Source organism: Mustela putorius, unplaced genomic scaffold (assembly GCF_011764305.1).
Source record: "Mustela putorius furo isolate JIRA1106 unplaced genomic scaffold, ASM1176430v1.1 tig00003909_pilon_pilon_pilon, whole genome shotgun sequence".
Lineage (NCBI taxonomy): Eukaryota > Metazoa > Chordata > Mammalia > Carnivora > Mustelidae > Mustela > Mustela putorius.
In genome coordinates, this window is record NW_025422057.1 from 30,143,230 (window position 1) to 30,170,729 (window position 27,500).

Genomic DNA, 27,500 nt, shown 5'->3' on the forward strand with positions numbered 1-27,500 from the left:
AGATTGCCCCCCATCCCTACCAAACCACAAAAAGACCAACAGACCCATCAACTTAAGCCAGGCTGTGGGTGCTACCTGTGTCCCAAGTCTGTCCCAGTGGGGACCAGAGCTGGAGCACAACCCAGCTACTATTCCTCCCAATGGGTGCCAAAGAACAAAATGGAGGCATCTTTTAACTCAGGCATCCAATTCTATTATGAGCAGTCTGCCCTCTCAGCCACCACACATCCAGTCCTCTCCACACTGTGGACCCCCACCAGCTGCAAGACACAATCCACCCTCCACAGCTTCATTTTCCCAGTGGTACCTGCACACCTGCAAGTTGTCACTCCCCAGACTGCTCTCACTGAGGCCCTCACACACACTGTAAAGGGACAAAGAGGTGGCCCTTTGGCTTCCTTTCGGTGTGAAGACCCATCCAAGACCCCACGATAAAACCCGTGCTTCCCGAGCCCTGGTAGCCCGTGTCCCAAAGGCTACTCATGCCACAGACTATTTCACCAACATTACGCGTTTTTGTTTTTCCCCAAAATAAAATAGTATTGTCTCTGCTTTTTCAAACTACACTCTGGCCTCAGATTCTTTCCTGAATAATAATCTAAGATTAGTCTCTGGTTTAAAAACACATAAACCAAAAATTGTTCTAGGCCATCTGGGACAGTCAGATTGCCAGAATGGCAGGAACAGGCTGGCCTTTGAAAATCACTTCCTGTGCCCCAGGGCCCATGCTCCATGCCTGGAGTGGATGGTCTCAGGAACTCCTCACAGCAGCCCTGTAAGGTACAGATCAGTATCATGCACTTTACAGAGGAAAGTAGCACCGAAAGGCCTAGGGGCAATGCCCCGTGGCAATTCACTCCAGCGTGGCTGCCACTGATGGCAGAGGAAGGCCAAGTGTGGGACTTGCCACAGCAGTGCCTACTTCTGACGGCCAACAGACTGGCCCTGGCTAACAAAGGCTGCTCCTGCTCTGAAGAAGGCCCTCCCTCTGACACCGTGGGGAAGATGCCTCTTCAAATGGATGTGCTGTCCTTCCCGAAGTGAGGGGCTGGCCTGGACGACTTCTGAGCAGCCTTCCAGCTGAGACACCCAGGACATGTGCCATGCACAAAAGCGCCTGCACAGCCCCAGCTGCATCTCCCTTGGGCCTGCACCATCGCTGCTGTCCTTTGGTTCCAAGGCCCCACTTCGCCTTCCTCCAATGTCTTTACTGTTCCTCTGGACCCAAGCTGCTGAGGCCACTTTGATACTTTTTCAAGAGAACATTGTCTTCTGTAAAAACTGCCAAGAAAAGGTCCTGCCTGCTTCCCTGTCTCTCGAGGCCCCTTGGAGCTGCTGGGGCTCCCCCATATTAGAAGTCCGTGAGCTAGGCAGAATCCCATCTGGACCAGGCCACTGCCTCTGCGAGCTGTGCGGGCATGGGGCCATGAGAACACGGCTGTGACCTCACCTCAGCCCTGATGCAAGGTCTCTCCTGCCGTCCTCGCTGCCCCAGCGCTCCGTCTGGAAGGCATGGCTCACAGCCAACCCTAGTCTGCCAAGTACCATGCCAGACCTTTCACTGCCCCTACTCAGCTTCCCTTGGCCTCAGTGTCCTCATCTATAAAATGGGGGTGAACAGTGCCTACCTCATAGGACCATCACTACGCATAAATAAAATGTGTATAAAGCACTCACCACTGTGCCTGGCACCCAGTACACACCCCACAAACTCTGCTTTCAGAGAACCGCTTATCTGCCCTGTCTCACAGCCAATCCTCTTCTGGCTGGCTCTCAGCCTCTACAGCGCCGATCCTTTTTTGCTTTCTAAGAAGGATTAGCTAAAATCCTTCCGTTCTAAAGCCTGCACTGCTTAGTGTTTGACTAGTCCTGGTCCTAACCCCCAACTGCTCACAATCTGGTCACAAGACAGAGACTCAAGTCAATCCGACAAACACGTGCTGAGCCCCGCCTGCATGAGGCACAGAGCTCCTCCCCCCACCCCCCCTGCAGACTCCACACCCCCTCCAGCCGTGTCCCACAGGCACAGCTCAGGCCTGCAAACTCAGCCCAGGGCAAGTCTGGCTCTCTAGCCTCACAGAGAGGGTTAGCGCAAGGACCAGGACAAAAACGTCAGAAGCTTGAGGGCCTTTTTATTGACAATTCTCCATATACACAGAGATCCTTTTTGTTCCTCTCCAGTGTAAATAAAGCACAGAGTATTTAACTCTCATCTGTTAACAAAGGAGCCCAAGGAAGGGGGTACACCAAGGCCTGCCTGGTTCCCCAGGGACTTGCACCTCCCTGGTCTGTCACAGGACCCTAGCTGCCCAGCCCTAAGTAGCCCCAGAAAGCTAGCCTGGGGCGGTCTTGTCTCCCCAGCCTGCCTCCTTGGACACCTGCTCAGCCTCCTATAGGTCCTGGGTCCCCAGCAGCCCATGACTCCAGGGAGGCATCCTGGGACAGAAGCACCCCCTCCTCTCCATCCCCTTCCTTGGGGCACATGTTCCCAGGAACTATGCAATAAATAAATAAATACTTCAAAAAGGCAGAGCAACTCCAGGGGACAGAAAGGATGCCCGAGCCAGCTCAAGGCTTAGGGAGAGACGCTGGTGCCCTAACAGTCCAGAAGTGAACATAAAATTATTGAAGAGAAGATGGGGACCTCAGGTGGCCTTCATCCCTAAGTGAGACTGTCCTGCTGAGGAACAGCATCAGAATCGAGGACCTAGCCCGGAGGGATCCTACATTTCCCAGGCCCCCAAGGGTCAAGGGCTTCAGGACCTCTGCTCTCCCTGCCTGTCTCACACTCCATGGGACAAGGGGCCAGGGAGGCAAAACATAGTTCTGGGCCAGAGCAGGGGTGCCTGAGGCTTTGAGCAGGAGAAGTAAGAGTGATCTGAACACCTGGCATCTACCCAGTGGAATGTCACCAGGGTAATATGTAGGCTGAGACTCTGCAAGTCAAGGTCTCTGCAAGGTGAGTCTGATGTCCTTGGAGATGCTGGGGCTCCCTATGTTTTGCTCCACTTAATACTAAAGGATTCTGACATGCCCTCCTAGATACGGCCTCCTCTGGGAGAACATGGAAACTTCAACCCTGTTTCTAGGACTTTTGGTCTTACTAGCTCTGGCCATACACCCTCTGGTGGAGAAACAATGAGATGCTGATGCCTGAAGTGACATTCAAACAGCAGAGTTGGGCCATGCCATGCCCAAGCCCTCCTGCAGGCTCTCAGAGGCCAAGGGACTGGCCCAGGAACAGCAGAAGAAGAATCTCTTCTCCCCATCTCTGATCTGTGGTCTCCTAGAATTGTGAGGTGTGGAGAAACGCCCTGATGCTCAGAAACCCCTAGAGACCAGGCCTAGCTCACTACTGCCCTCTAGTTTATATTCCCCGCCCAGCTCTGAGTCCACTAATTCAGCACAGGACAGAGGAGGGCAAACACGCGGGCCCTCCAGGGGCTCCTCTAACCTCTGGGATTTGAGAACTGCCATTTACTAGCCGTCCGCAAGAGGGGGGAGCAGCTCCAGAACCCAGCTGGAGACAGCGAGGAGAGCGAAGGGAAGCCTATTTGCCCAGCACACACTACATGGGGCTAGGGATAGGAGAGTGAGGTCTGCTGCTGGTCCCAGGGACCGACGCCCACTTTAGACCCCAGTCCCTCTTCTCACTTGCTCAAGGTCTGGTTACACGAGGCACACACAAACACAGTCTCTCTCTGGGCTTCGGGGGCTGAAAAGGAGGAAGAACTTGGTGAGACGCTTCCTCATGTCCTTTGGTTCATGACCCCCAATACTACTACCATTTCCCAACCCCCAATGCCCCACACAAGCCACCCACCACCCAGCCCACATCCTCGCTAACCCAGCTCCCTAGCCTGCCCTCAGACTCCACTTTCCATGGGGACTGGGGACTTCAGGAGTGACCACAGCAACAGCAGGCCTCTCCCCCAGGTGCCCTGCATTAGAAATGATTCTGGCACCAACAAAACACCACTAAAAAGTTCTTTAAATAAAATACCAGAAGAAAATTTTCCAACATGTTTTAACGGTGGTTATCCCTAGGTAGTAAGAGTATGGATTATTTTTTTCTTCCTTCTTCTTCTGTATGATAATCTCCAAATCGTCTAGAATGAGCATATGCTACTTGCATGACCAGAGAGAAAACCAGAAAAGCCTCAATTTCAGATTACAGCACATTAGAGGCAGTGTGCAGAACATGCTCCCACTACTTGTAGAACCTGCATGTGTGTCCGCATTTACCCTTGTGCACGTGAATCCCTTCCTTTATCTGTATCTTTTGCTTACAGCGAGTATGTACTGCTTTTTCATTTTGTTAAAAGTGTTACTGAGTTAATGAGAAAAAACAAAATTCAGCACAGTGGTTTCCTCTGGGGAAGGCAGGGCGGTGCTGGGGAGCCTGGGTGGGGGGCGACTACTGCTGTTTTTTAACTTCAGCAAAGCAGCCACAGATATTCAGTATTATGTCTCATAATTTGGATACATTAAATATATTCTTTTGCACACATAAAATACTTTGGTGTTTTGTTTGTTAAAGGACAGTGGAGATGTTTCTCCAGGGCAGACAGGATCCCTAGTCCCCCTGCCTTCTCACTGGCCCCTTGCTCCCTTTCCACACTGCAGCAGCCCTTGGAAGATGCAGGAACCAGCCAAGCCCTCCCAATGCCCTGACCCCTGGCCGCCTGCCCCACTCACCTGTGGCCCCCATGGAGGACTTGGGCACCTTGAAAGAGCAGCACCGAGAGCAGAAGCTGTTTCCACAGTTACTGCAGCTCCGCTGCAAAAAGCCATGGTCAGTATCAGATGTGTCACCCACACCCAGAGTCCCCCTCCCTCCCATCAACTGATCTCACCCAAGGAACCTGGGACTACCATAGGAATGCCCAAGTGGGGCAGGACAGAGCAAACATGACATCCAGTGGGAAGACTGGTGAAGGTGTGGGCACAGGGACAACAGATCCCTGCTCACCTGAGCAAACCTCAGACCCCAGGCCCAGTGTGGCCCAATGACTCCCCACCACTCACTCCCCTGCATCTCATCCCAAGTCCCCACACACATATCCTCAGAGAGACTCACCCTCTTCTTCAGCACCGAGAAGGTGGCCGAGCAGCCCGTGCAGTTCCCTGACAAACAGAGGCAGCAGTTCAGCCTTGACCTAGTCCAGGGCTCTTGACTCTCCCCTGCTTCTGGCTCTTCTAAATGGGACCACTCAGAATGGCAGCCCAGCCCAGACACCATAGCTGGGAGCAGTGAGCAAGGGAGCAAAGTCCAGGGCACCTGGGAGCTCAGTCTGTTAAGCATCTGCCTTCAGCTCAGGTCATGATCCCACAGTCCTGGGATGGAGTCCCACTTCGGTCTCCTTGCTCAGTGGGGAGTCTGCTTCTCTCTCTACCCCTCCCTCCCACTTGTGATCTCTCTCTCTCACGCTCTCTCTCTAAAATAAGTAAATAAAATCTTCAATTTAAAAAACAAAAGGGGAGCAAAGTCCAGATCTGGAGACAGAAAGGGACTCAAACTAAGAAGGAAATTCCCAGGGTGCCTGGGTGGCTCAGTTGGTTAAGTGTCTGCCTTTGGCTTAGGTCCTGATCTCAGGGTGCTGGGATCAAGTCCCACATCAGGCTCTCCACTCAGTGGCAAGTCTACTTCTCCCTCTCATTCTGTGATCTCTCTCGCTTTCACTCTCTCTCAAATAAATAAATAAAACCTTAAAAAAAAAAAAAAAAGGAAAAGAAAATGAAAACAGAAGGAAAATTCCCATGGTCCCTGAGAATCCATGTCTCCTATACACAGCTGCCGGTTCATGAGCCCTCCCAGGACTTAGAGGCCCCACCTACAGGTCCCACCAAAATCGAAAAGCATCCTGCAGAATCTGAAAGCACACCAAGCTAGGGAGGACCTGACAGGTATCCTTCAGAGAAGGCAGATCCAATGAGCTCAGATGAAACCTGCCTGACACGACCCTCTCCTAAGTGTCTCTTAACAAATAGTCTGCCCACAGATAATGCAGAAATGCCTTGCACCCCAGACTCCTGCTTCCTGTCATCTGAAGATTCCAGAAGAGGAGCTCAGAACCAGGCACCTTCCAAGACAACGTGCAGGGCAGGGGCACAGACACTGTGAGTGGTGGGCAGGACGGAGCAGGGAAGGGCCGCAAGAGACTCCACCCAAACCACCCCCCACATGATGCTCAAGTTTCCAGACCATGCCAGAAGAGTCAACAACAGCTTAGCAAGTGCATGGGAGGAGGCAAGGAGTGCAAGAAGAGGAAGGACAGGCAGAGAGGGAACCAACCGACAGTTCTTTCAGAGGCCGCTGTGCTCACCACCCACCCATGCTCCCAGGAAAATTACATACGGAAAAGGCGGCCTGCAGCAAAGACACAGTCTACAGAAGGGGGCACGTGCCAGTGAATGAAGGGAAGCAAAATGCAGAGGCAAACTGAGGTCTGAGGAGAGGAAAGGCCGCACTCTGCCTGATGGCTTCACCAAGCTCCAGGAACAAAAGCAAACCCTGAAGAGACCAAGAAAGTTTCCAAAGGCTATCCCCAGGAACCCAAGCTATCGTCTGAGGCAGCAGGGGAGAAAGCCTGGGGGTCCATGGTGGGCATGAAGATGCTCCCGAAAGGGGATACAGAGGCTAGCCCTGGGACTGTGGGCCCAGAAGGAAGCTGAGCTGGGTCCTGAAAGCACTTAGGAGTGGATAAGGCGGCTACTGGAGTACGTGTCTACAACCTGAGGCCCAAAGGCCTCCTGCAACCTGGCCAGAGCAATTAGGAGCTTCAGGAAGCACCACTAGGCCTCTTGAACTACCTATGTAGCCAGGTATGGAGCCCCGGGCCTCACCTTCAAGCAAAGGCCCAGAGGTATATTGACAGCTACATGTGGTCCCTTCCTGTCCCACCAGAACCTCCTGCAGCCCTTGCTACAGGACACTCCCTGTGTTTAAGGAAAGATGGGTCCACCCAAGCTAGAGCAAGGAGAAGCCTGAGGCCAAGGCATGTAAGGTGAATGCCATTGCTGCCAGTTAGCACCTGGCCTCTGGACAGCATAGCAGGAGCTGCTGCCCTGATGCCAAACCAACAATCAGGCTACTCTAAAACTTTGTCCCCCACACAAAGAATGTGGGCAAAGTAACCCACCTTGGGGTACCCGGGCAGCTCAAGCAGTTAAGTGTCTGACTCTTGGTTTAGGCTCTGGTCATGATTTCATGGGTCGTGAGATCAAGCCTCTCCCTCTTTCAAATAAATAAAAAAAAAATCAGGGCACCTGCATGGCTCAGTTGTTAAGCATCTGCCTTCAGCTCAGGTCATGATCCCAGTGTCCTGGGATTGAGCCCCTTCCCCATGCCCCGTCAGGCTCCCGGCTCAACGGGAAGCCTGCTTTCCCTCTCCCACCCTCCCTGTTTGTGTTCTTGCTCTCACCGTGTCTCTCTGTCAAATAAATAAATAAAATCTTTTAAAAATAAATAAATAAATATTTTCTATTTTAGGTTTTATTTATATATTTGAGAGCGAGAACATGAGTGGGGATGGGGTAGGCAGAGGGAGAGGGAGAAGCAGACTCCCTACCAAGCAGGGACCCCAATGCAGGACTCGATCCCAGGACCCTGAGATTATGACCAGCACTTAATCAACTGAGACACTTAATTAACTGAGCTACCCAGGTGCCCCACTAAATAAATCTTTAAAAAAAAGAAGCAATCCATCTCTGCTTCTCCTTAGCAAAGGGGACAAAGGCACGGGGCAGAGGATTGAAGCCACTCAAAGACTGACACTCAGGCCCAAGTCCAGGATGGAACATCAGGGCCAAGGATCCTGGGGCAGCCATGTGGTCTGGTGAAACCAACATGTACTCACTGCACAAGCCTGAGCCAAGGAGGGCTTAGGATGCTGACACCAGCTCAAAACAGGTATATGGAGGAGAGCAGCCCTGTTCCAACATCTACCAACTCTCCCTGTCCCCACCCTCAGCAAAGGGCCTGACTCACCATGTAATGATGCCACGGGAGCAGGAAGGAGCCTAAGATTTCGTGGGCCCTGCCAGGGTAATGGTCAAAGAGCCTCTGGGACAGAGCAGGGCCACGAAGAAGCCCCTGAGCAGCCTGTCCTCATCTGTCCCTGTCCCCGCCCTCCACGGGCAGCCAGAATGGAGTTGCCCTGAATGTGGCTCACCTCCCCCTAGCCTGTGGGAGCCAGACCCAGAAGCAGAGCAGCTGCACCTGCCCTCACAGCAAGGAGTCTGAGATCATCTCAGGAAGAGGATATCGAGCAGTCTTAAAGAATGGGAATTAAAAGAGGCTTACCAAAAAAGCAGCATTTTCTGCCCTTGCCAGCCTCATGTGAACCTGAAAGGCCTTCACCCAACCCAGCTGGTACTACCTGAACCAAAAACCAAGTATTAAAATAAGACATAGGGACGCCTGGGTGGCTCAGTGGATTAAAGCCTCTGACTTTGGCTCAGGTCATGATCCCAGGGTCCTGGGATCGAGGCCCGAATCGGCTCTCTGCTCAGCAGGGAGCCTCCTTCCCCCCTCCCCCGCCTGCCTCTCTGTCTACTTGTGATCTCTCTCTGATGAATAAATAAAATCTTTAAAAAAATAAAATAAAATAAGACATAAAACCAGAGGACTTCAGACACTAAGGCAAAGGGAGCATGATGAGTGAGAAAAAAATACAAGAACACAGGAGCCACATCAAATGGCTTGGATTTGAGTCATAGCTCAACCATTAACTGGCTGAAGACATAAGGCAAATCACTTTTTCTCACCTGAGGTTACTCACCTGCAAATGAGAATGTCTAAAGGCCTTGACTTAAAATTCATACACATGGATGAATCACATGCTACAACAAGAATACGAATTCTTGCATAGTGTCACTTGGAACTTCTGGAACCCAGATGCTCCTAAGCCCCTAAGAACTGCCTGTCCCTATCGCATCTACCATCTGGACTAGATGAGACCGTGTACGTGCAAGTGCACTGAACACAGTGCCCCGGAGAAGTCTGTGATCACCACAAACAAAAGGGAACTGGAAATGACTGGGGCGCACTCACAGAGCAGAAAGAAGAAGCATGCCCAGGACCTCTAATCCTGGAGAACAAGGGCCCTGGTGCCAGAGGGGCAGGAAGGCAGGCCCCTGGATGCCCTGGGCCAAATTCCTCAAAAGAACCCCACGGCTTCTCCCAGGATGCAGACTCTAGAACTCACTCCCACCGGAATGAACAGCATAGCCGCCCCATCCTCCTGGAGGCCAACACCAAGCACAAGCAAGGCTCTTCCTCCAGACCAGCATGACCCCCAAGTCACCTGCTCTCTTCAGCCAGAACTTTATCTGGCTCAGCAACTGCTCTCCCGGTCGGAGCCGGGCTTCCCACCATGCTAACAGTCATGTCTACCTTTCTCCAAAGCTGCCTTCCTTGAGCCGCCCTTACCCTCCCAGTAAAATAAGGACTGATCAGTCCACAAACTTGGCTGAGGAGAAGGGACCTCGGGTTTCTATCATGTGCAAAGGAAGATACTTTTTGCTTCAACTTGTTTCAAGCCGGACAGGAAAGATCCAGAGAAGCTGCTAGGCACCTGCGGGACGGACCAGGACCCCTCATGTTCACACCCCCCTTACTAAGCAACCTACTGTCACCCAGCCAGCATTGTGCTACCACTTAATAAGCATCACCAAATTAGAGACCTCCAAGAACCCCATGAGATAAGAATTGTTATTACTGCCGTTTCTTAGAACGGGAACCTGAGGCACAGAGAGGTTATATCGTTTGCTCAAGGACACCCAGAAGAGCTGGGATTTACCCCGGGGGCAGTCGGACGCTACATCTTGTTCTCAGCCATCCTGCCACACTGCCTTCTGGGCCTCTGCCTCAGGATGACACCACTCTCCAATCCTGGAGTGGCGTTTCTGGAACAGAGTGCCTCAACTTCCCTCAAGTTAACGTTCAAGGAGGACAGAGGAACAAGAAGGAATGCAGACTCACTCCCTTGGCAGTGCCACTGTTTGCCTGCTACCCTCTCTGGGGCCCGGGCACATGGCGTTACTCCTTACTCTCAGTACCCACAGTTCCCAAACTCTGGCCCCACGACACCCACACAGCCCCCTTTCTCAGGCCTGGCCGTACCGAAGTTGTTGGAAGGGCAGCGTTTGCGAAGTCGCTCCGTGAGCCGGGACACCTTGCTGCGCAGTACCTCATTCTTGCTCAGAAACCCGTTGTCCTGTAGGACCAGCTCGTCTTCCGCTGGACACGGGGCACCTTCGTCATCCTCCTGTGGGAACAGCTGCTTCCAGTCCTGCCCACCTTGTGGCAGGGCTCCGGGAGCCACGTGCAGATGCCCCCAGCACAGCATACCCCACGAGACACAGGGCCAGCCAGCTCGGTCAGCCTCCCCCTGCCCAGTCCCTGCCCGCCTCACCAAGGCTCCTACTTACCAGCACCACCAAGTGAGTCTCCTGCCTCCCAAGGTGTGCAGGAGAAAGAGAGAAAACAGAGATAGACAGCAGGAAGGACGCCACCAGGAAGGGTCCCACAGGCCGAGAGAAATACAGAAGCGCCCCTGAGTTCTGTCTGAGCACACCACAGAGGATGACATCCACAGAGGCCCCCGGGGGAGGAGCCCAGCATCGCATCAGCTTGAGAAAAGCTGGGTACTATGGTTTCTCAAACTGGGTGAGATAATTCACTAAAAGTAGCTCATGATTTCAATAGAACAAAAAATATCCCTTAAAATGTATTTTCAGAAAACTTTTGCTCCATTTAAGTTTTACATATTTTGCAGACATAAGTGTGAACTAGGCCAAGATGTAAAATGTGTTCGCTACTGTGGGTCAGGAACAAAAGAGCCCGAAGACCCTGGCTGTCCTCACTCCCTCCACCACCACCCCGAGATGCACAGTCTACAATGGCATACTCAAGTCTGGGAGAAATCATTAAGCAGCTGAAAATGTAAATGCGGATGTGGGTGAGGCTGAGGTGAGAGGGAAGTGGGCTAGGGTAAATCACAGGCCCGGGGCAATGCACAAGACCCCTTTTCTCAATACTGCAATTTCCCCCTTTACAGAGATAGGGAAATGACATCCTGCTCTATGGAAATGCAACAGCACAGCTGTGACAACAGCCACCACATAAGCACTCAGTGACCGGGGACAAGGAGGGTGGGGGCAGGGGCTTTTCTAAAGGGGACAGTCACTCCTCAGCCACACTGACCACTGCACACTCGGGACTACCAGAGCTGCTGACTGTTCAGAGAAACTGAAAATCCAGACTCATCACTGAAATCTATCCATTTGTAAATATTTTTAAATCTTGGATGCCAAATAAAATGCTTCTACAAACTATCAGTTTGAGTCACTGTCTTAAAATCAGGAAGATTCTGACCTAGCCCTTGGCCTGCAACCACTTTCTCCAGCTTCCCCCCCTCTACCCGCCAAAGAGACATCTTTCGAATCTCATTCTGCATAAGAGCAGTGAGAGACCTGGGCCAGTGCCCTCCCCAAGTCTGCCTTCCCCACAACCAAGGCACCAAGCCCAGAGTCTCCAGCTTAGCTGGTAAATGATCCAGCCCCCGATACAGGGCACTTCCCAGAGGCTTCCAGAGCCATCCTTGCCCTAAGCACGCATGACAGAGGAGTAGATCAGTCAGAGAATGGAAGGAAGCTCAGAGATACCCTTTCATCCAGCGAGCTCTAGCTCACAAGTTCTGGCTTCTCATCTGGATAAAGAGAACTGAAAAACCTGGATTTGGGATGTGAGAAGCCACCCAGCTCCAGACCAGCTGGCTTCCCGCCTGATCAGTAGAGGGTGGTAGGGAAGGGCCACCCACCTCAATCGCATCTTTGAACTCCTCATCGGGCTCAGCCTCCTCAGCCTCCTCCACACTGCCGGGCGTGAGGTCCTGGGAAGAGAGACTATTACAGAAGGAGAGGGGAGCCCTGCCCCCAAGGCAGAGGCCACCAGCTTCCTGAAGCCAACTTCCAGGTTCCCTAAAACATCCATTCCTGCCCCAGGGGAAATGGCACACATTCGAGAAAGAGTCATGAGAAGGAGGGCCCTCTCTGACCTAGAGGGACAGCGACCTGGGCCCCACGGTGGCTGCACAGCTCAGGTGCTAGAACCACAGGGCCTGGTCTGAGTCCTGCCTCCCCCCCAATACTGGCACAAGCACTCTGGGCCTCAGCCTTGTCCCATGCAGCAGCAAACCCTCTCATTCTCGGAAGCAACCTACACCTCACCCAGTAGTACCTCTAAAGTCCTTACATCAGCAGAGTAAGCATTCAACAAAGCAAGCAGTAGCTGTTATCATTACGCTTATCATTATTAAACATTTCTGAGAAAAGGAGGCCAGGGAAGCAGCAGGAACTGTGAAGAGGCCAGGAGCTCCGGGGCATGAACAAGCTGGGAACCAGAAGGCCCCATCCGCTGCCTGCAGAAGGCTCTACCCTCTGGTGGGGGGCGCTCACCTCTGTGGGCGTGGGTGCAGGTGTGCAGTCCCGCACAGCACACTTTTCCCCAGCCTCCAGCAGTGCCGGGCTCTCAAAGACGCTGTCTTTCTGCTTGGGGTTCAGCCGCTGCTGCAGACGTGCCCTGTACTCAGACACCACTGTCCAGGGCAAGAACAGAGTGGGGGCATAAACAGGATGGAATGAGTGGTACTCTGGGGATTCCCCCCTTCTACAGGTAGCTGGCCTCTTGCACCAGCCTGCTCTCAGCTGCAAGAAAGTCACCCTCCTAACTCTGAACAGATCACCTAACCTGAGCCTCATAAGCAGAACAGGGCTACCCCCAACCACCCCATTTGACGGCTACAGGGGGATTAAATGCACTGTGTTGGATGAATTACGGCTTCGGTAACTAATCACCCAACTACGGGAAGGCAAACAAACACAGCAATCAACCAAACACGTGTGCAAACCCGGGCTTCTGTGGCTCAGGGCCTCTCCAGACTGCCTCCCCGCTTTAGAAGCTAGACAGCAGACTAGAACTCCGGGATCACTCGAAGTAGCCCCTCCAGGTGGCTGCATCCCAGGATGCGGGTGGCAACACTGGGAAAACATCCCTCCCTCATCTCCCAGAAGCCACCACATCACATAAGTAGGGATTCACCAGTCTTGGGAAGGGAGAGGGACCCCCCACAGTAGCAGCCTCCCCCTGGATGCCCCCTGACATCTCAGATGCAGAGCCCAGGAGCCCTCCCAGAAACTACCCTGGTGTGGTGCTGCCCCCTTGTGGAAGGCACAGCAAACGATGATTAGCTGGAGGGTTGGACAAACCCGGGAGCCTAATCTAGCCCCCAGAGCCTGAGCCTCTGCTGAGCTGTCCAAGCTGTCCGAGGCTTACCTCGGAAGAACTCCACATTCCCCAGAAAGAGCGTGCTGTTTAAAAGGGCAAGGACCCAGCACAGGGGCAGCAGATAAAGCATGCAAACTGTGCCCAGAAGAGCCCCATAGAACCTGCAACGAAAGAGAGGAACCACAGCGTCAGAAACTCCTAAGATCAGAAGGAAATCACTCTGGAACACAGCCACTCGGCAACAGGCACACTTCATAAACATGACATCTGCTAATCAAACGAGTGGGTGAGATTACATGGTGAGTTACATTTCTACTCTCAAAATATTTTTACCACACCTAAAAGGTGACTAAACAAAAGCAGTACATCCCAGCCCACAAGTTCACAGGCAGGCCTACACACAAGAGTCTCAGAGGCTCTCCCCGCCGAACAAGGGGAGCAGGAGCTCCCTGCCCTGGCAAATCCCTGCAGGGCAGCGGTGGGGGGAGTGGCGTCCACTCACTGTGAGGATGCGGTGGGGTTCTCCCAGTGCAGCACACGGTAGGCGGCCTCGCAGGTGCGGCACAGGCGGCTCAGGAAGGCCTCCAGCTGGATCAGGCTGTGGGCACAGGGCACTGCTGTGAGCCAGAGCTCGGAGCCACAGGAGCTAGGACCTCACGGGCATAGCTAGCTAGCCAGGGACAGCTGGTCTCTTCGAACCCAAAGGCGGGGCAGAGAGCTCAGAAGAAACTGCGTACGTTTCAGGCCCCCTTTTGGAACCCCTACAGAGATGCAAACAGGACAAATGTTCCTGCTTGGGTCTTTTCCTAGCTGCTGGGTAGGGCCAGCTGTTTAACTTCCCCAGGCTGAGAGACAATGAGGAGCAGGGAACCCCCCTCACAGACAGACATGCTATAGCTGTAGGATAAATGGCAGGAGAGAGCACTGTGTCTCCACCTGGGCTGTAAGGCAGACTCACCTGGAGAGGTTTTTTTAAATGGATCCACCCCCAGAAGTAATGAATGCATGCTGCACCCAGATCTTGGTTTCTGAAAGGCCCGGTGGAGAAATGGCTCATTCCAGAGTGGGGGCAGCACAAGCGTAAGATGACTCTGAATATTATATGCGCTCAGAAATGATGGGTGGCTCCGGCGGTTGAGCACCCAGCTCTTGATTTGGGCTCAGGTCATGATCTCAGAATTATGGGACCAAGCCCCGCATCAAGCTCCGTGCTCAGTAGGACATCTGCTTAAGATTTTCTCTCTCTGGGCTGCCTGGGTGGCTCAGTGGGTTAAGCCTCTGCCTTCAGCTCAGGCTATGATCTCAGGGTCCTGGGATCTCAGGGTCCTGCATTGGGCTCTCAGCAGGGAGCCTGCTTCCCTCTCTCTGCCTGCCTCTCTGGCTACTTGTGATCTCTGTCTGTGAAATAAACAAATAAAATCTTAAAAAAAAAAGATTCTCTCTCTCCCTCTGCCCCTCCACTCCCACCTTCCCACCCCCATGCGCATGTGCTCCCACACTCTCTAATAAATAAATAAATCTTTAAAAAAAAAAAAAAAGGATGGGACATATCAAAAGAACACAGAAGCCAGTTCAAAAGAGCTCCTAGGTCAAACCTAAGACAATCTGAGATCAAAATAATGACAATAATGGATTACAACCTATTAAATAAAATTAAGAATCTCAAGTTAATACTGATAAGACGGAAGAGCTCTTTCTTAGAGTAGATGCTGGCTAACAACGCCAATTAGAAAATCACCTTCGCAACTATCACAGTAATAAAGTGTTAAAGACAAGACCCAACAATGGCCATTTTACAACAGAGAAACCTTAACCAAACAACCAAATTCAGCATCTCCCTTAATGGGACAGACTGACATCATACGCCTCCTGATACAATACACTGACAACACACTGCTTGTCATATTCCTGCAAAAAGGCAAAACCTCCACCTAATCATAAGGAGCCAAATAACCCCAAACTGAGGGAAATTCTACACAATAATAAGCTCATCCTATCTAAAAGTGTCAAGGTCATGAGAAACAAAGATTAAGGAAACTATTCCAGGTTACAGAAGACTAAGAAGACATAAAAACTAAATGTAATGTAGGACTTGGGACTGGATTCTGGATGAAGGGAAATGTATATAAAAAACCTTATTAATACCATAGGTAAAATCTGATTATTAACTACCTATTAGATAATTGCAAGAATGCTGATGTTAGCCATGTAAAATTTCCTGATTTTAATTATACAATTATAAATACATAAGAGAAAGTCTTGTCCTTAGGAGAGAAGTATTTGGAGTAAATAGGCATGATGTCTGCACTTACTTTCAATGGTTCGGAAGGAAAAAAAGTAACATGCAAGAGAAAAGCAACAGAGGAAGCCAATGTGGCAAATGTAATCACTGTTCTAGCTGGGCACAGGGCGTCTGGGAGTATTATTCTTGCAACTCTTACTTGAGTTTAAAGTCATTTATTTGGGTGCCTGTGGCTCAGTGGGTTAGGCCGCTGCCTTCGGCTCAAGTCATGATCTCAGGGTCCTGGGATCGAGTCCCGCATCCGGCTCTCTGCTCAGCAGGGAGCCTGCTTCCTCCTCTCTCTCTCTCTGCCTGCCTCTCTGCCTACTTGTGATCTCTGTCAAGTAAATAAATAAAATCTTTTAAAAAATAAATAAATAAAGTCATTTATTTAAAAAAAAAAAAAGAGTGGGGGGGTATTAAAAACCACAGAGACCCAGACCCCACTCCAGAAAATGGACTCAGACAAGGTCAGGCCCAGGCCTCCGTTTTGTTTTTAACTTTTTTTTTGAAGCTTTGCAGTTGCTATGGTTAATGTTATTCAATGGTCTTAACGTGGTTCTTCGGAAGTACCAGCTCTGTCACATTTAGGAAGCTTCCTGATAGTGTAGTAACGATGACTAACCCTTATTGGAAACTTCCTGGGTACTGGACACTCACTCATTCAGTCTTCACAACCACCTATGAGGCAAGCCTACTATTATGCCATTTAACAGGTGAGGAACCCGAGGCGCAGAGATGCCACAGGTTGCCACACAGCCGGTAAATGGAGGGCTGGAATTTGAACCCTGGCCGTGGCTCATGCATGCATGCATATGCTCCGTTAAGACCCAGAACTGTCTCTCTAGTGGAAAGAACACAGGTTGTTGTGAAATCAGCTAGATCTGGATTCTCATCCCAGCTTGGTCCCCTTTTCGCCATGCAAGCCTTTTTCTTCATCCATAAATGGAGGATACTAACAGTAGCTACCTCCCAGAGCTGTTCAAAAGATGAGAGGAAAGAACCCGACAGATGAGAGGAAAGACCGCCTCATACAATGCAAGCACTCAGTGTGGTGGCCGCTGCCACTGTGACCACCTCCCACCACCCCGGCCCCTTCCATACTCACAAGCTCTTCACCTCAGCCACAGCCTCGGGGCGAGACAGGCGAACTTTCTGGAGGTCCTCCTGCCTCACGCTGTGATACTTCCTCCGCATCAACTCTGACTCAGGCAGCTGTGCCCGGCAAACCTCCTGAAGGTAGCCCAGAAGGGCGGGCACTGAAATCATTAGGGCACCCACGGAGTACCATGCACCTACGGATCAATAACACTGCAGGTAAATGAGGAGCAAGGACCGGGGGCCTCTGTCCACCTCCAGGGCTCTGTCCAAGAGACCTTCCCTGATCACCTCAGGTGAAAGAGTGTCTCCCCTGCTCACTCTCCAAGCCTTTAACCCAGCTTTATTTTCCCTCACAAAATTTTTCACCACATGACTGATTGATTATAGACATAGTTGCTTTCTCCTCCATAAAAAGGATCTTGAAGGCTGGGACTCCATCCAGTTTGGTCACTACGATAGCCCCAGACTCATTTTCTTTTTGTTTTTTAACATTAACAAATCTATGCGAGCACACAGTAGGGGGCTCCTGCCTGGAGTCTGGCCGTTAACAGATCCCTGTGACTGACATTCTGACCTTTTAGACCACGGGGCAGATTGGAAGCCTTTCATTTGGCTTTTAGAATACCACAGACACACCACTGTGGACTGAGAAATGGGGAGGTTGAGAGAAAATCCAAAGAAAGACCTTCTTCCATGTAGCATGGTACCCCCAAAGCAAGCTAACAGAGCACTGGGCACACAGTAAATGCTAGTTAAGTATTTGTCATTGGACAAACAGATAATGGAGGTCTTATGTAAAAACTGGGTTTTCAACCCACTGAATCCACATCTCCCTAGGAAACAAAGGAGACACTTGAGAAATGCAAGTTTGACAGAAGAATGAATACATGAATAAAGGACCCAGTTCCTCAGAAGACTCTGTCTCGGGCCTTTTACACATCTCCCCCCAGGGGTTTAGCTTTTTATGCAGCCACTTGTCAGTTCAAAAAGGAAAAGGCCTGGGTCCTGGTATATCTTGTCACAAACAGTCCCCAGGAGACATCACTACCCAAGATCTCTAGAGCCACCCACCTGTCCACACATCTACCTCAAAGCCTTCATGCCACAGACCCCTCAGAGCTGGTGACTGCTCAGCAGCCCCCTCCAGGCTCACCAGCTGAGCCAGAGGAAATCAATGGATGTGGCAAAAATCTCTTAACCTCCCTGACACCTTCACCACATGTCATGCCCTCACTGACCCTGGAATCAGCTTAGAAATAAAAATGGAAAAAGGTTAAAACACCAGCATTCAGTCAAGAAGGAAACAATAATAATAGCTACAATACACCAGGTCCTTACTGTGTCAGGCGCTGTGCTAAATGTAATATACAGGCTACCTCGTTCCTCACAACTACTCTCTGAGGAGAGCACTATTATTATCCTCCCTTTAGAGATGAGGAAAATTAGGCCTTGACAAACAGATTAAAGAACAATCCAGCCAGGATTCTAGCCCAGAGTGTGTCGCTCCAGAGCCGGTTTTCTGACATCAAGCAGACAGGGAAGGAGGCCAACTCCATGGCAAGACAAGGCGCCACTTCTTGGAATTCCTTCCCACATTCATTCACAAAAATCCCCTGGAATCAGTTCTTACCCTCATTCAAAGTGAGGAACAAGACGTTGAGGCCCAGACAGGTCAGCAAGGAACACAAAGGCGTCTGCCACCTACAACACAAGAAAGTCCTGGTCACTAAAGATGGCCACTCCTCCAATTTGGGCGTGAGAGGGTGGGAGGAGGAGATGGCCATCACGGGTGGGTCATCAAGAGGAGGGAGCCTGGAGCTCTGAGTGTCAAAGAAAAATGAGAAGTGTCCACTTACGTGGATAGGGAACTGGGAGAGGAGTTAAGGTCACCCATTAGGCCCCAGGACAAGAAAAGATATCCTCTCAGGACTAGAATACCTAGGGAACTTTCTCCCAGAAGGAGAAAAATTTATAAAATAAATTTTAAGAAACCCAGTTAATACTGTTTAACTATGTTTTGTAATGTTCTGGTCTCTTTAAGAGGTGACAATGATGAACTTTCTTCTTGAAAATGTTCATTTATTCTTTGTACAACTTCACAGGAACATATATATATTCGCTGTGCAAGATTCATCTAATACAGAAATCAAAAGAACAGAATGTGAAGGATTTATGTGACCGCGTTTGTGACTTCACTTATTTCTGAAATTTTGAGATCTTAACATGGCAATCCAAAAGGAGAAAAGATAATGAAGATTTTGTTGTAATAGATCAAAAAAGAAATGGAAACCGGGGTATAGCATTCTTTCAGCAGACATGCCCTAAGTGAACTGGAACATCTGGAAGCACATGCAGAACCAGCACCCCCCACCACCACCACCAAACAGCAGTGCAAAAGCCCTCAAAGAGGAAAGGAAGAAGACCAGAGACTTGAGTTGCTGAGGACAAGCAAATTCTGCTGGCTTCATCCCTGACAAAGGACATTTAATAGGGGGAAAGGAGCAAAGATGTAACAATGAAAGCATGGATGACTAAATTCTAAACAGCAGTGTAGCCGCGCCTGGGTGTCTCAGTTGTCAAGCGTCTGCCTTCAGCTCAGGTCACAGTCCCAAGGTCCTGGGATCGAGCCCCACATCGGGCTCCCTCCTCAGAAGTAAGCCTGCTTCTCCCTCTCCCAATCCCCCTGCTTGTGTTCACTCTCTCACTGTCAAATAAATAAAATCTTAAAAAAAAAAAAAAAAAAAAACCAGCAGTGTAGCATTTATAAGGTCAACCAACTGAGGGAGAGTCAAAGAGAAATAAACAGGTTTGTTGCTGGCAAGCAATGTATTCAGAACTTCAATGTAATTTCTTTTGCTGTGATTGAGGTATTTCGGTTCCTAAATGAGGTTCACTGATTTACGTGCTTCTATTTTTTTGTGGGGGAAGGAGGGCATGGAAGAGCAGAGGGAGAGGGAAAGGGAGAATCTCAAGCAGACACCCCTCTGGGCATGGACTGAGCCAACACGGGGCTTGATCTCACAACCCTGAGATCATGACCTGAGCCAAAATCAAGAGTCAGACACGTAACCAGCTGAGCCATCTAGGTGCCCCTTTTATTTTTTCATAGAAGTTATTAGTAAGGGAATGAAATGACCTCTGTCTGCCTTCCTCTGGAAACCCAGCATCCCCCACTATGCCACCCTAATTAGGCCTCAGAACCAACTAGTGGCAGCTATAAGCGTAAGAGCAAATTAAAAATCTGGTCTAAAGCCAACTCCATTTCAGAAATAAAAACATCATACAGCCACTCAAGTCACTTACACTATAAAGCCTCTCCCATTCTTTCTCATGTCTTTACTGACACTTTGGTCACAGAGATCCACCTACTAGAGTAGCTGATCCCAGAACTGAGGAGTCTGTTAAAAATCTACTGCAGCTCTAGGCTTCACACTATCAGACAAAGCTCAAGATTAGGTCCCTCTTGAAAGTCAAATCCTCTTTACTAAGAAAAGAACAATCAAAAGCACAAACTAATCTGACAGCCATTTTCACAGACCAGTGCTCTGTCTCCCAGTGGCACAGAACCACAAACTCCTGGGGGCTCTTTAGGCCAAATGCCGTTCCCCCTCCATCCAGCTTTAATGAATCACACCACACCCTCAGATTTCTAATTTCATAAAACGGAAAAACCCGAACATACGAGTACCAAGAAGCACTAAGAGACCAGTGTTAGAAAGGTGAAGGGGCAGGCTGTATTTAACTTCTGTGCTTTGCCACAAAAGAGTAAAATACACATACATGCACATACACCTGCGTGTGTGCACAGCAGAAAACCCCAGGGCCCATCCCCTCCACTAAGGAAAACTAAAATTCATTTCAGCTATATGGTCATGGTGGGATTATAAATCAAGCCTCTCATACCATCATGTCCCCTATTCCTTGCACCAAGGAGACAGTGAACTAATGGTAGAGAATATTGCTATGAAATATAAACTAGCTCACCTCTAGCCTAAAGCCATAAATAAAAGGGATTCTGGGGGCACCTGGGTGGCTCAGTGGGTTAAAGCCTCTGCCTTTGGCCCAGGTCATGATCCCAGAGTGCTGGGATCGAGCCCTGAATTGGGCTCTCTGCTCAGCAGGGAGCCTGCTTCCTCCTCTCTTTCTGCCTGCCTCTGCCAACTTGTGATCACTATCTGTCAAATAAATAAATAAATAAAATCTTTTTTAAAAAATAAAAATAAAATAAAATAAAAGGGGTTCTGAAGGGAACAAGAAAAATGTAAGGCCTTGTTCAGAGAGTTAAAAAATAAACCTCCCACTATTTCCAGACTGAGGTAAGAATGATATTCAATAGTACTCTTAGAGGTTAACCCCACTCCACTCACCCTATCTCTTACCTCTCTCAGAAGACTGGAGAGCTTGATGAAAACTAGAAGCTTCTCCCTTAGAAATAAACATGTGTGCACGTACCAAGTTTTACATGTAGTTTCAGGAGGTTGTGAGCCCTAAATTAGCCCCACTCACAGGTTCTAAGTTATGAAGGGTTGCTCTGTAGGACAACCAGGATTTACGTGGCTCCCTATATTAGGAACACATGACTTTTGAGGGGGAGGGAGTTTCACTTGAATATGATCCAACCTTTAAATCTAACTTCTAATTTGCACCATGAGGAAGCTACCAGCAAATCAAAGTAGGAAATTCTTCAGGACCGTCAGCTCCGTCTCCAGCAAGTCAGTATCATGAAAAGGAAACCATTTTAGATTGAAAAAGAACTTAAGGGACATAACAACCACATAGACTGCGACCCTGGACTGGAATCTGATTTGGCCAAAACGTGACATTCTTGGGACAACTGAGAAAATCAGAACTGGGTATAAGATGCTATCAAGAAATTACTGTTGGGCGCCTGGGTGGCTCAGTGGGTTAAGCCACTGCCTTCGGCTCAGGTCATGATCTCAGAGTCCTGGGATCGAGTCCCGCATCCGGCTCTCTGCTCAGCAGGGAGCCTGCTTCCTCCTCTCTCTCTCTCTCTCTGCCTGCCTCTCTGCCTACTTGTGATCTCTCTCTTTGTAAATAAATAAATAAAATCTTAAAAAAAAAAAAGTCACGATTTAAAAAAAAAAAAAGAAATTACTGTTAACTTTATTAGGTGTGATATTGCTTTTTCTCATTAAAAAAAGTCCTTATTTTTTAGAAATAAACTGAAGTATTTAGGGAGTAGAATAGCATGTATCTGTAATTAAAATTGTTTAAGATAAGAAATAGAGTGAGCTGAAAAGAGAAAAGGAATCATAGAGGATGAAAATCAAAGCAAAATAAGAACAAAAAATTTGGAGCTCCACAATCCTAAATTAGCAAAAGGGGTACCTGCTTATTCACAGGTATTTGTATTTAGTATGTTCAAAATTACAAACTAATTTTAATATTAATTATGCTAGTACTGAGAGAGAAGGAGAAAAAAAAAAAGGGCTCCTTTAAGATTTAGAAGGCCTAGGGCACCTGGGTGGCTCAGTGGGTTAAAGCCTCTGCCTTCTGCTCAGGTCATGATCCCGGGGTCCTGGGATCGAGCCCCGCATCAGGCTCTCTGCTCAGCAGGGAGTCTGCTTCCCTTCCTCTCTCTCTGCTTGCCTCTCTGCCTACTTGCGGTCTCTGTCTGTCAAATAAATAATAAATAAAATCTTTAAAAAAAAATAAAAATAAAAAAGATTTAGAAAGCCTGATGTTCGAGGCTAGTTAGCAGTCCTGAGGTGTGAGCTTACTGAGCGACATAGCAGAAACTCTGGTGAAAGACCATATGGTTCCCAGGGCCCTGCCTTTCCCGAGGTGGGTCTGGAATCAACCCAGGGAACCAATGGACTTCCCAGAACCACTCCTCTCTAAGGCAGAAAGATAGCCCAGCAACTGCCTAAACGCTCAGCACAACTATGGAGCAGGAAAGCAGAAGGTCTAGATGGTCAGAGCAACTCTGCGAAGTCTGTTACCTGAGCAAGTACCGGACACCATCACCTGCATCCTTCAGGGGTTCCAGGTAGATCTCCAGCCTCTTGTAGGACAGGACCAAGTTGAAAAGATCAAATGCCGGGGACTTGGTAGGGACAGATGGAGACTCCAGGGGAGCCTCAGGCATCGCGCTGGGGCTCACCTCTGGCCCACTCCCCTCACGCTCTGATGTCTGCATCCTGCAACCATAATAATTCCTGACATTTGCACTGTACCTACCACCATTTGGTGCCTATAATAAACCTGTGAGGTAGGAAGGGTTACAGGTGAAATACCCATTTCACAGAGAGAAGACATATTCAGCAGAATAAAGTGAATTGCCCAGATATAAAAATCCTGTTCTTTTCCCCAGAGATCCATCAAGAGTCTAAACCATAAAGACGGAGTACTTATGGCTGCTAGGAAGAGGCAGTCTGATGTCTAGAAAGAAAAGATGACCTGGAATATTTTCACCTACTCTTGACCTGCTTAATTCCTACCCACCCTTCAGGTAACTGCTGAAACACTGCTCCCTTGATCTGAGAGGATCTTGGCAACCACCCCAGTCTGGAATGGGAGACCCTCCCCAATGATCCCAATCATGCACTTGCCCTAAAAGCATTTATTTCACTAAAGTAAAATTTTGGCTTTCTTGCCAGCCTGTGCTTCTTAACTTGGAGCTCCACCAGGTCAAAAACTATGTCTTCCATTTACCACTGCTTTTGCACACAGTGGAAGGTTAATTAATGCTCACTGAATGAGTGAACAAATTGTCCATCCTCTAGGACTCCCATGCTTTCTCCTGCCCCACCACATCTTCTAAAGCTTCCTTCTCCTTTCTGTTCCCAACAACTTCCTGGACCATTCCTGCCCATTACCCTCCCTTTTCCCTCGAACCCCACAGGGCAGTCACCTCCTTCCATAAGGCCCCGTTTCCACCTCCCCACTCCGATGGGGAGACCCTTACCCTCTTCTTAATTTCAAAGTCCTACCCCAAAACCTAAAAAGAAAAGGAGGGGACGGGGACGGACGGACGGAACCTTGACACACAGCAGCATAAGCCAGTCCCTCGCAGAGGACTGAGACCTGACCGGGACTGGGGGTGGGGATGTGACTAAGGGGCCACTGGGAGCCCAAATACCCGCAGGCCACGCTCGAACTAAAGGATCCAGGGATGGTGCAAGGTAAAAAGCCCTGGAGAGGGTGAAGGTGGTCAGCGCTGGCAAAGGCCAGGACTACCACCACCTCTGCAGCCCACGGAGCCGGCTCGGGCCCTGCGGCCCAGACCGGGAAGGCCACGCCCAAAGTCGCTGGGCCAGCAGGTGGTGGCCCCCGCGACGTCCAGGCGCCCAATTCCGCACAGTCGGTAGAGACCCGGAGATGGGGCGGGAGGGGTGGAACTTCACCTACCCGGTCGCAGGGCTGCTGGGGGAGGGGCGGGGACGGCCAGGGACCACTGGAAAAGCCACTAGGCCCCGAGGCGTTTCCTCAGGACCGCCCCACCCCTAGGACGCGCCTCTTCCAAGGGCCTCTCCGAAGTAGCAAATCCGATAGCCTCCTCTGCCTCCCCCGCCGCCGCCACCGCTTCCGGGACGCGAATTGCTCTGCGGCGGCGTATCCGTGACGTCATTACGCCCGCCCCGCCTCCTGCTCCAGCGTTTAGCTCCGCCCACTCTAGTACAGGTGAGCGCCCTCTTCAGCAGTGCGCCTGCGCGTCTTTCCTCGCTGACCCCGCCCAGATTCAACTGGGTCCATGAGTGACTGCGATTCGCGAAGGATTGCGGAGCAAGAGGTTTACCACCGTGCATGTCACCGCTTTGGTTCAAATCCAACACATTCGTCTAAGCAGGGGTCGAATGTCTGTACCCCTTCTCTGGCTGACCCATCTGGGGGTTATCATTTACTCCTCCAAACAGCTGGAATGAAGACAGATCCGAATCCCCACACCGACTACTAAACTATAGTCGGAAATCCTCCTACTTCTTAGATGGGCCTGGCCTTGTTGCTGGTCCAGACTTGTCTGCTTGGACTCAGCCTCTTCTCCTTCAGGATGAGTCTAGAAGTATAGAAAGATTTTTTTTTCTTTAATATCTTAGCTACCTGAAATTCCCCAGGTAGTTAAGTAAATCAGTCATTTACTCCAAAGGCAAATTTTGGTTTCTTTGCAATTCCTTGTTGGGTGGTCCTGGACCACTGGCCTCACGCTGCCTGGGGTCAATAGTATTATTGTTTATTTCTTCTGGCAGCTCTACAATTGAGAGATATTATTCAAGAATTAGACATTATCTGGGGGGAACTCTGGAGCATATAAGAAGGTTCTAAAGACCAGAAAGGGTCAACAGTATGGCCAATATCAATGAACAAAGGCTCCCCCTGGTAACTACACACTGGTCAGCTAGACTCTGCTTTTGGGACTCTAACTCTGAATTTTGAATAATAAAGTTATCCCAGTTCCTTCTTTCCCTTCTCCAGCATTCTGAGTCTTCATTCTTCGCCCCAAATCCTAGTGTCACTGGTAAGTGAAAGAGACTGAAGGAGAAAATAAAATAGTAAAAGAGGATAACTAATAACTTGACATTTTCCTAAAGATTAGTCTTTACATCTCTAAGCGAGGGTGTGTATGGCCCACATGATAGACTCATAAACCTCACTGTGGCCCTTGGAGAAACACTTGTGGGAAATGCTAGGTGGAAGAAGTTGGGAAGAAGGAGTGGGGGGCGCCTGGGTGGCTCAGTTGGGTAAGCGGCTGTCTTTGGCTCAGGTCATGATCCTGGAGTTTTGGGATCGAGTCCCACATCAGGCTCCCAGCTCCATGGGGAATCCACTTCTCCCTCTGACCTTCTCCCCTCTCATTCTCTCTTTCGCCCTCTCTCTCAAATAAATAAATAAAATCTTTAAAAAAAAATGAAAGAAAGAAAAACAAAAAAGTGTGGGAAGAGAAGAGACTGTCTAAGCACATCCACCTCCACCAGATGGCTCCCTCACCCACTCTTACTCAAACCTTGGGCGAGTCGCCTTTTAACTTGGAGTTTCTGTCTGTGGTCTCTTCTGTCACCATTTCCACCACATACCAGATTTCGTCACACTTCAAGCTGTATTCATTATATCTTTCTGTGTAACAAATTATTTTAAAACTTACTGGGTTAAAACAATAATAAATTTATATTTTCTCACATTGAGTTTTGGCTTTTGGGTGGTTTGGTCAGGAAATGGAGAGCAGCTTCGTGGGCAGCTTTGGCTCCCACTTTCATGAGATTGCAGTCAGCTGTGGGCCACAGCTGCCATCATCTGAAAGTTTAATGGGGCTGGAGGATTGGCTTCCACAGTGGCTTCCTTACACAGCAGACAAATCCAATGCTGGCATTCTTATGCTATTAGGCTGGGAGGAAGTTTCAGTTCCTCCTCACTTGGCACTCTTCAGAAGGCATCTTGAGTGCCCTCTTGACATGGTGGCTGACTTCCTCCGGAGCAAGAAATCCAAGAGGGAACCACAAGATCTTCTATGATATATCTATCCTCAGAACTCACACACCATCATTTGCACAATATCCTACTGGTTTTACAGGTCGGAACTATTCAATGTCCCAAAGTGTAGTGGGAGGCTTATACAAGAGTGTGACTACCAGGGGTAGTCACTGGGGCCAACTTGGAGGCCAGCTTGAAGGCTAACTACTAGGTGCTGCTCTGCAAGCTTGGAATACCCTTCCTCCTCCACCTGACCTCCTCCCACACACCTTTCAACACCCAGCTTGAATGTCAAGTCTTTTGTGAAGTTTTACCCAAATAATTCCTCCTTTCCTCCTTTGTGTTTACACAAAGCTCTGATCCTATTAAGCACCTATTACTTTTGTTTGTTTGTTTGACAGAGAGAGAGATACCACTAGTAGGCAGAGAGGCTCCTGGAGGAAGAGGGGGAAGCAGGCTCCCTGCTAAGCAGAGAGCCCAATTTGGGGGGTGGGGGGCTGGATTGCAGGACCTGAGATCATGACCTGAGCCCAAGGCAGAGGCTTAACCCACTGAGCCACCCAGGCGCCCCTAAGCACCTATTACTTTGCATTTCAACCTATCTCTAGAATCTCCTTTTGTTCCTGAGAGCAGGGAGACTACAATTTAACAATATTAGCAGCCCCAGTGTCTGCCAAGTATAGGGCTTTGGCATAGTAAATATTCAATGAATGCTTTTTTTAAAATAAATAAATAAAACAGAAAATAGCAAGAGTTGGTAAGGACGTGGAGAAACTGGACCCCTTGTGCACTGTTGTTGGGAATGTAAATAGTACATCCTTTAAGGGAAACAGTATGTCATGTCCTCAAAAAATTAAATACAGGATTATTTTATGATCCAGCAATGTCACTTCTGGGTATATACCCAAAAGAACTGAAAGCAGGGTCTTTTTTTTTTTTTTTTTTTTTTTTTTTAGATTTTATTTATCTGTCAGAGAGAGAGAGCACACAAGGAGGGGAATCAGGAGGCAGAGGGAGAAGCAGGCTCCCTTCTGAGCAAATAGCCTGATGTGGGACTCAATTCCAGGACCCTGGGATCATGACCTGAGCCAAAGACAGATGCTTAGCCAACTGAGCCACCAAGGCATCCCTGAAAGTAGGGTCTTAAAGAGTTATTTATGCATCCTTGTTTATAGCAGAATTACTCATGATAGCCATAAATGTGGAAGCAACCCACGTTTCTATTAATGAATGAATGGATAAAGAAAATGTGGTTTATACATACAATAAACTATCCAGCCTTAAAAAGTAGGAAACTTCTGGGGTGCGTGGGTGGCTCAGTGGGTTAAGCTGCTGCCTTTGGCTCGGGTCATGATCTCAGGGTCCTGGGATCGAGTCCCGCATCGGGCTCTCTGCTCAGCA

The 27,500-nt window shown here is 49.4% G+C and overlaps 1 protein-coding gene across 6 annotated transcripts in view; it reads right to left on the reverse strand.

The window, feature by feature from the left end:
- The window catches only part of ZFYVE27 (zinc finger FYVE-type containing 27), a 38,858-nt gene extending 14,603 nt beyond the window's left edge, over positions 1 to 24,255 (reverse strand). For 3 of the 6 annotated variants that reach the window (XR_006603122.1, XM_045068470.1, XM_013054661.2), the window contains exons 1-12: positions 24,045 to 24,255; positions 22,637 to 22,834; positions 18,304 to 18,374; positions 16,681 to 16,867; positions 13,794 to 13,889; positions 13,340 to 13,452; positions 12,463 to 12,602; positions 11,826 to 11,897; positions 10,435 to 10,455; positions 10,127 to 10,271; positions 5,081 to 5,127; positions 4,699 to 4,780 (exon numbers count right to left, since the gene is read on the reverse strand). Coding sequence is in view for 5 of the 6 variants with exons in the window: in XM_045068470.1 (XP_044924405.1) it covers positions 4,699 to 4,780; positions 5,081 to 5,127; positions 10,127 to 10,271; positions 10,435 to 10,455; positions 11,826 to 11,897; positions 12,463 to 12,602; positions 13,340 to 13,452; positions 13,794 to 13,889; positions 16,681 to 16,867; positions 18,304 to 18,374; positions 22,637 to 22,833 (1,171 nt within the window). In the remaining variant the exon portion in view is untranslated. Of the gene's footprint in view, positions 1 to 2,112; positions 3,716 to 4,698; positions 4,781 to 5,080; positions 5,128 to 10,126; positions 10,272 to 10,434; positions 10,456 to 11,825; positions 11,898 to 12,462; positions 12,603 to 13,339; positions 13,453 to 13,793; positions 13,890 to 16,680; positions 16,868 to 18,303; positions 18,375 to 22,636; positions 22,835 to 24,044 lie in introns of those variants that run through there. The other 3 variants (XM_004749537.3, XM_004749538.3, XM_013054663.2) reach the window with 3 other exon arrangements.
- Between the last annotated feature and the right edge of the window lie 3,245 nt (positions 24,256 to 27,500).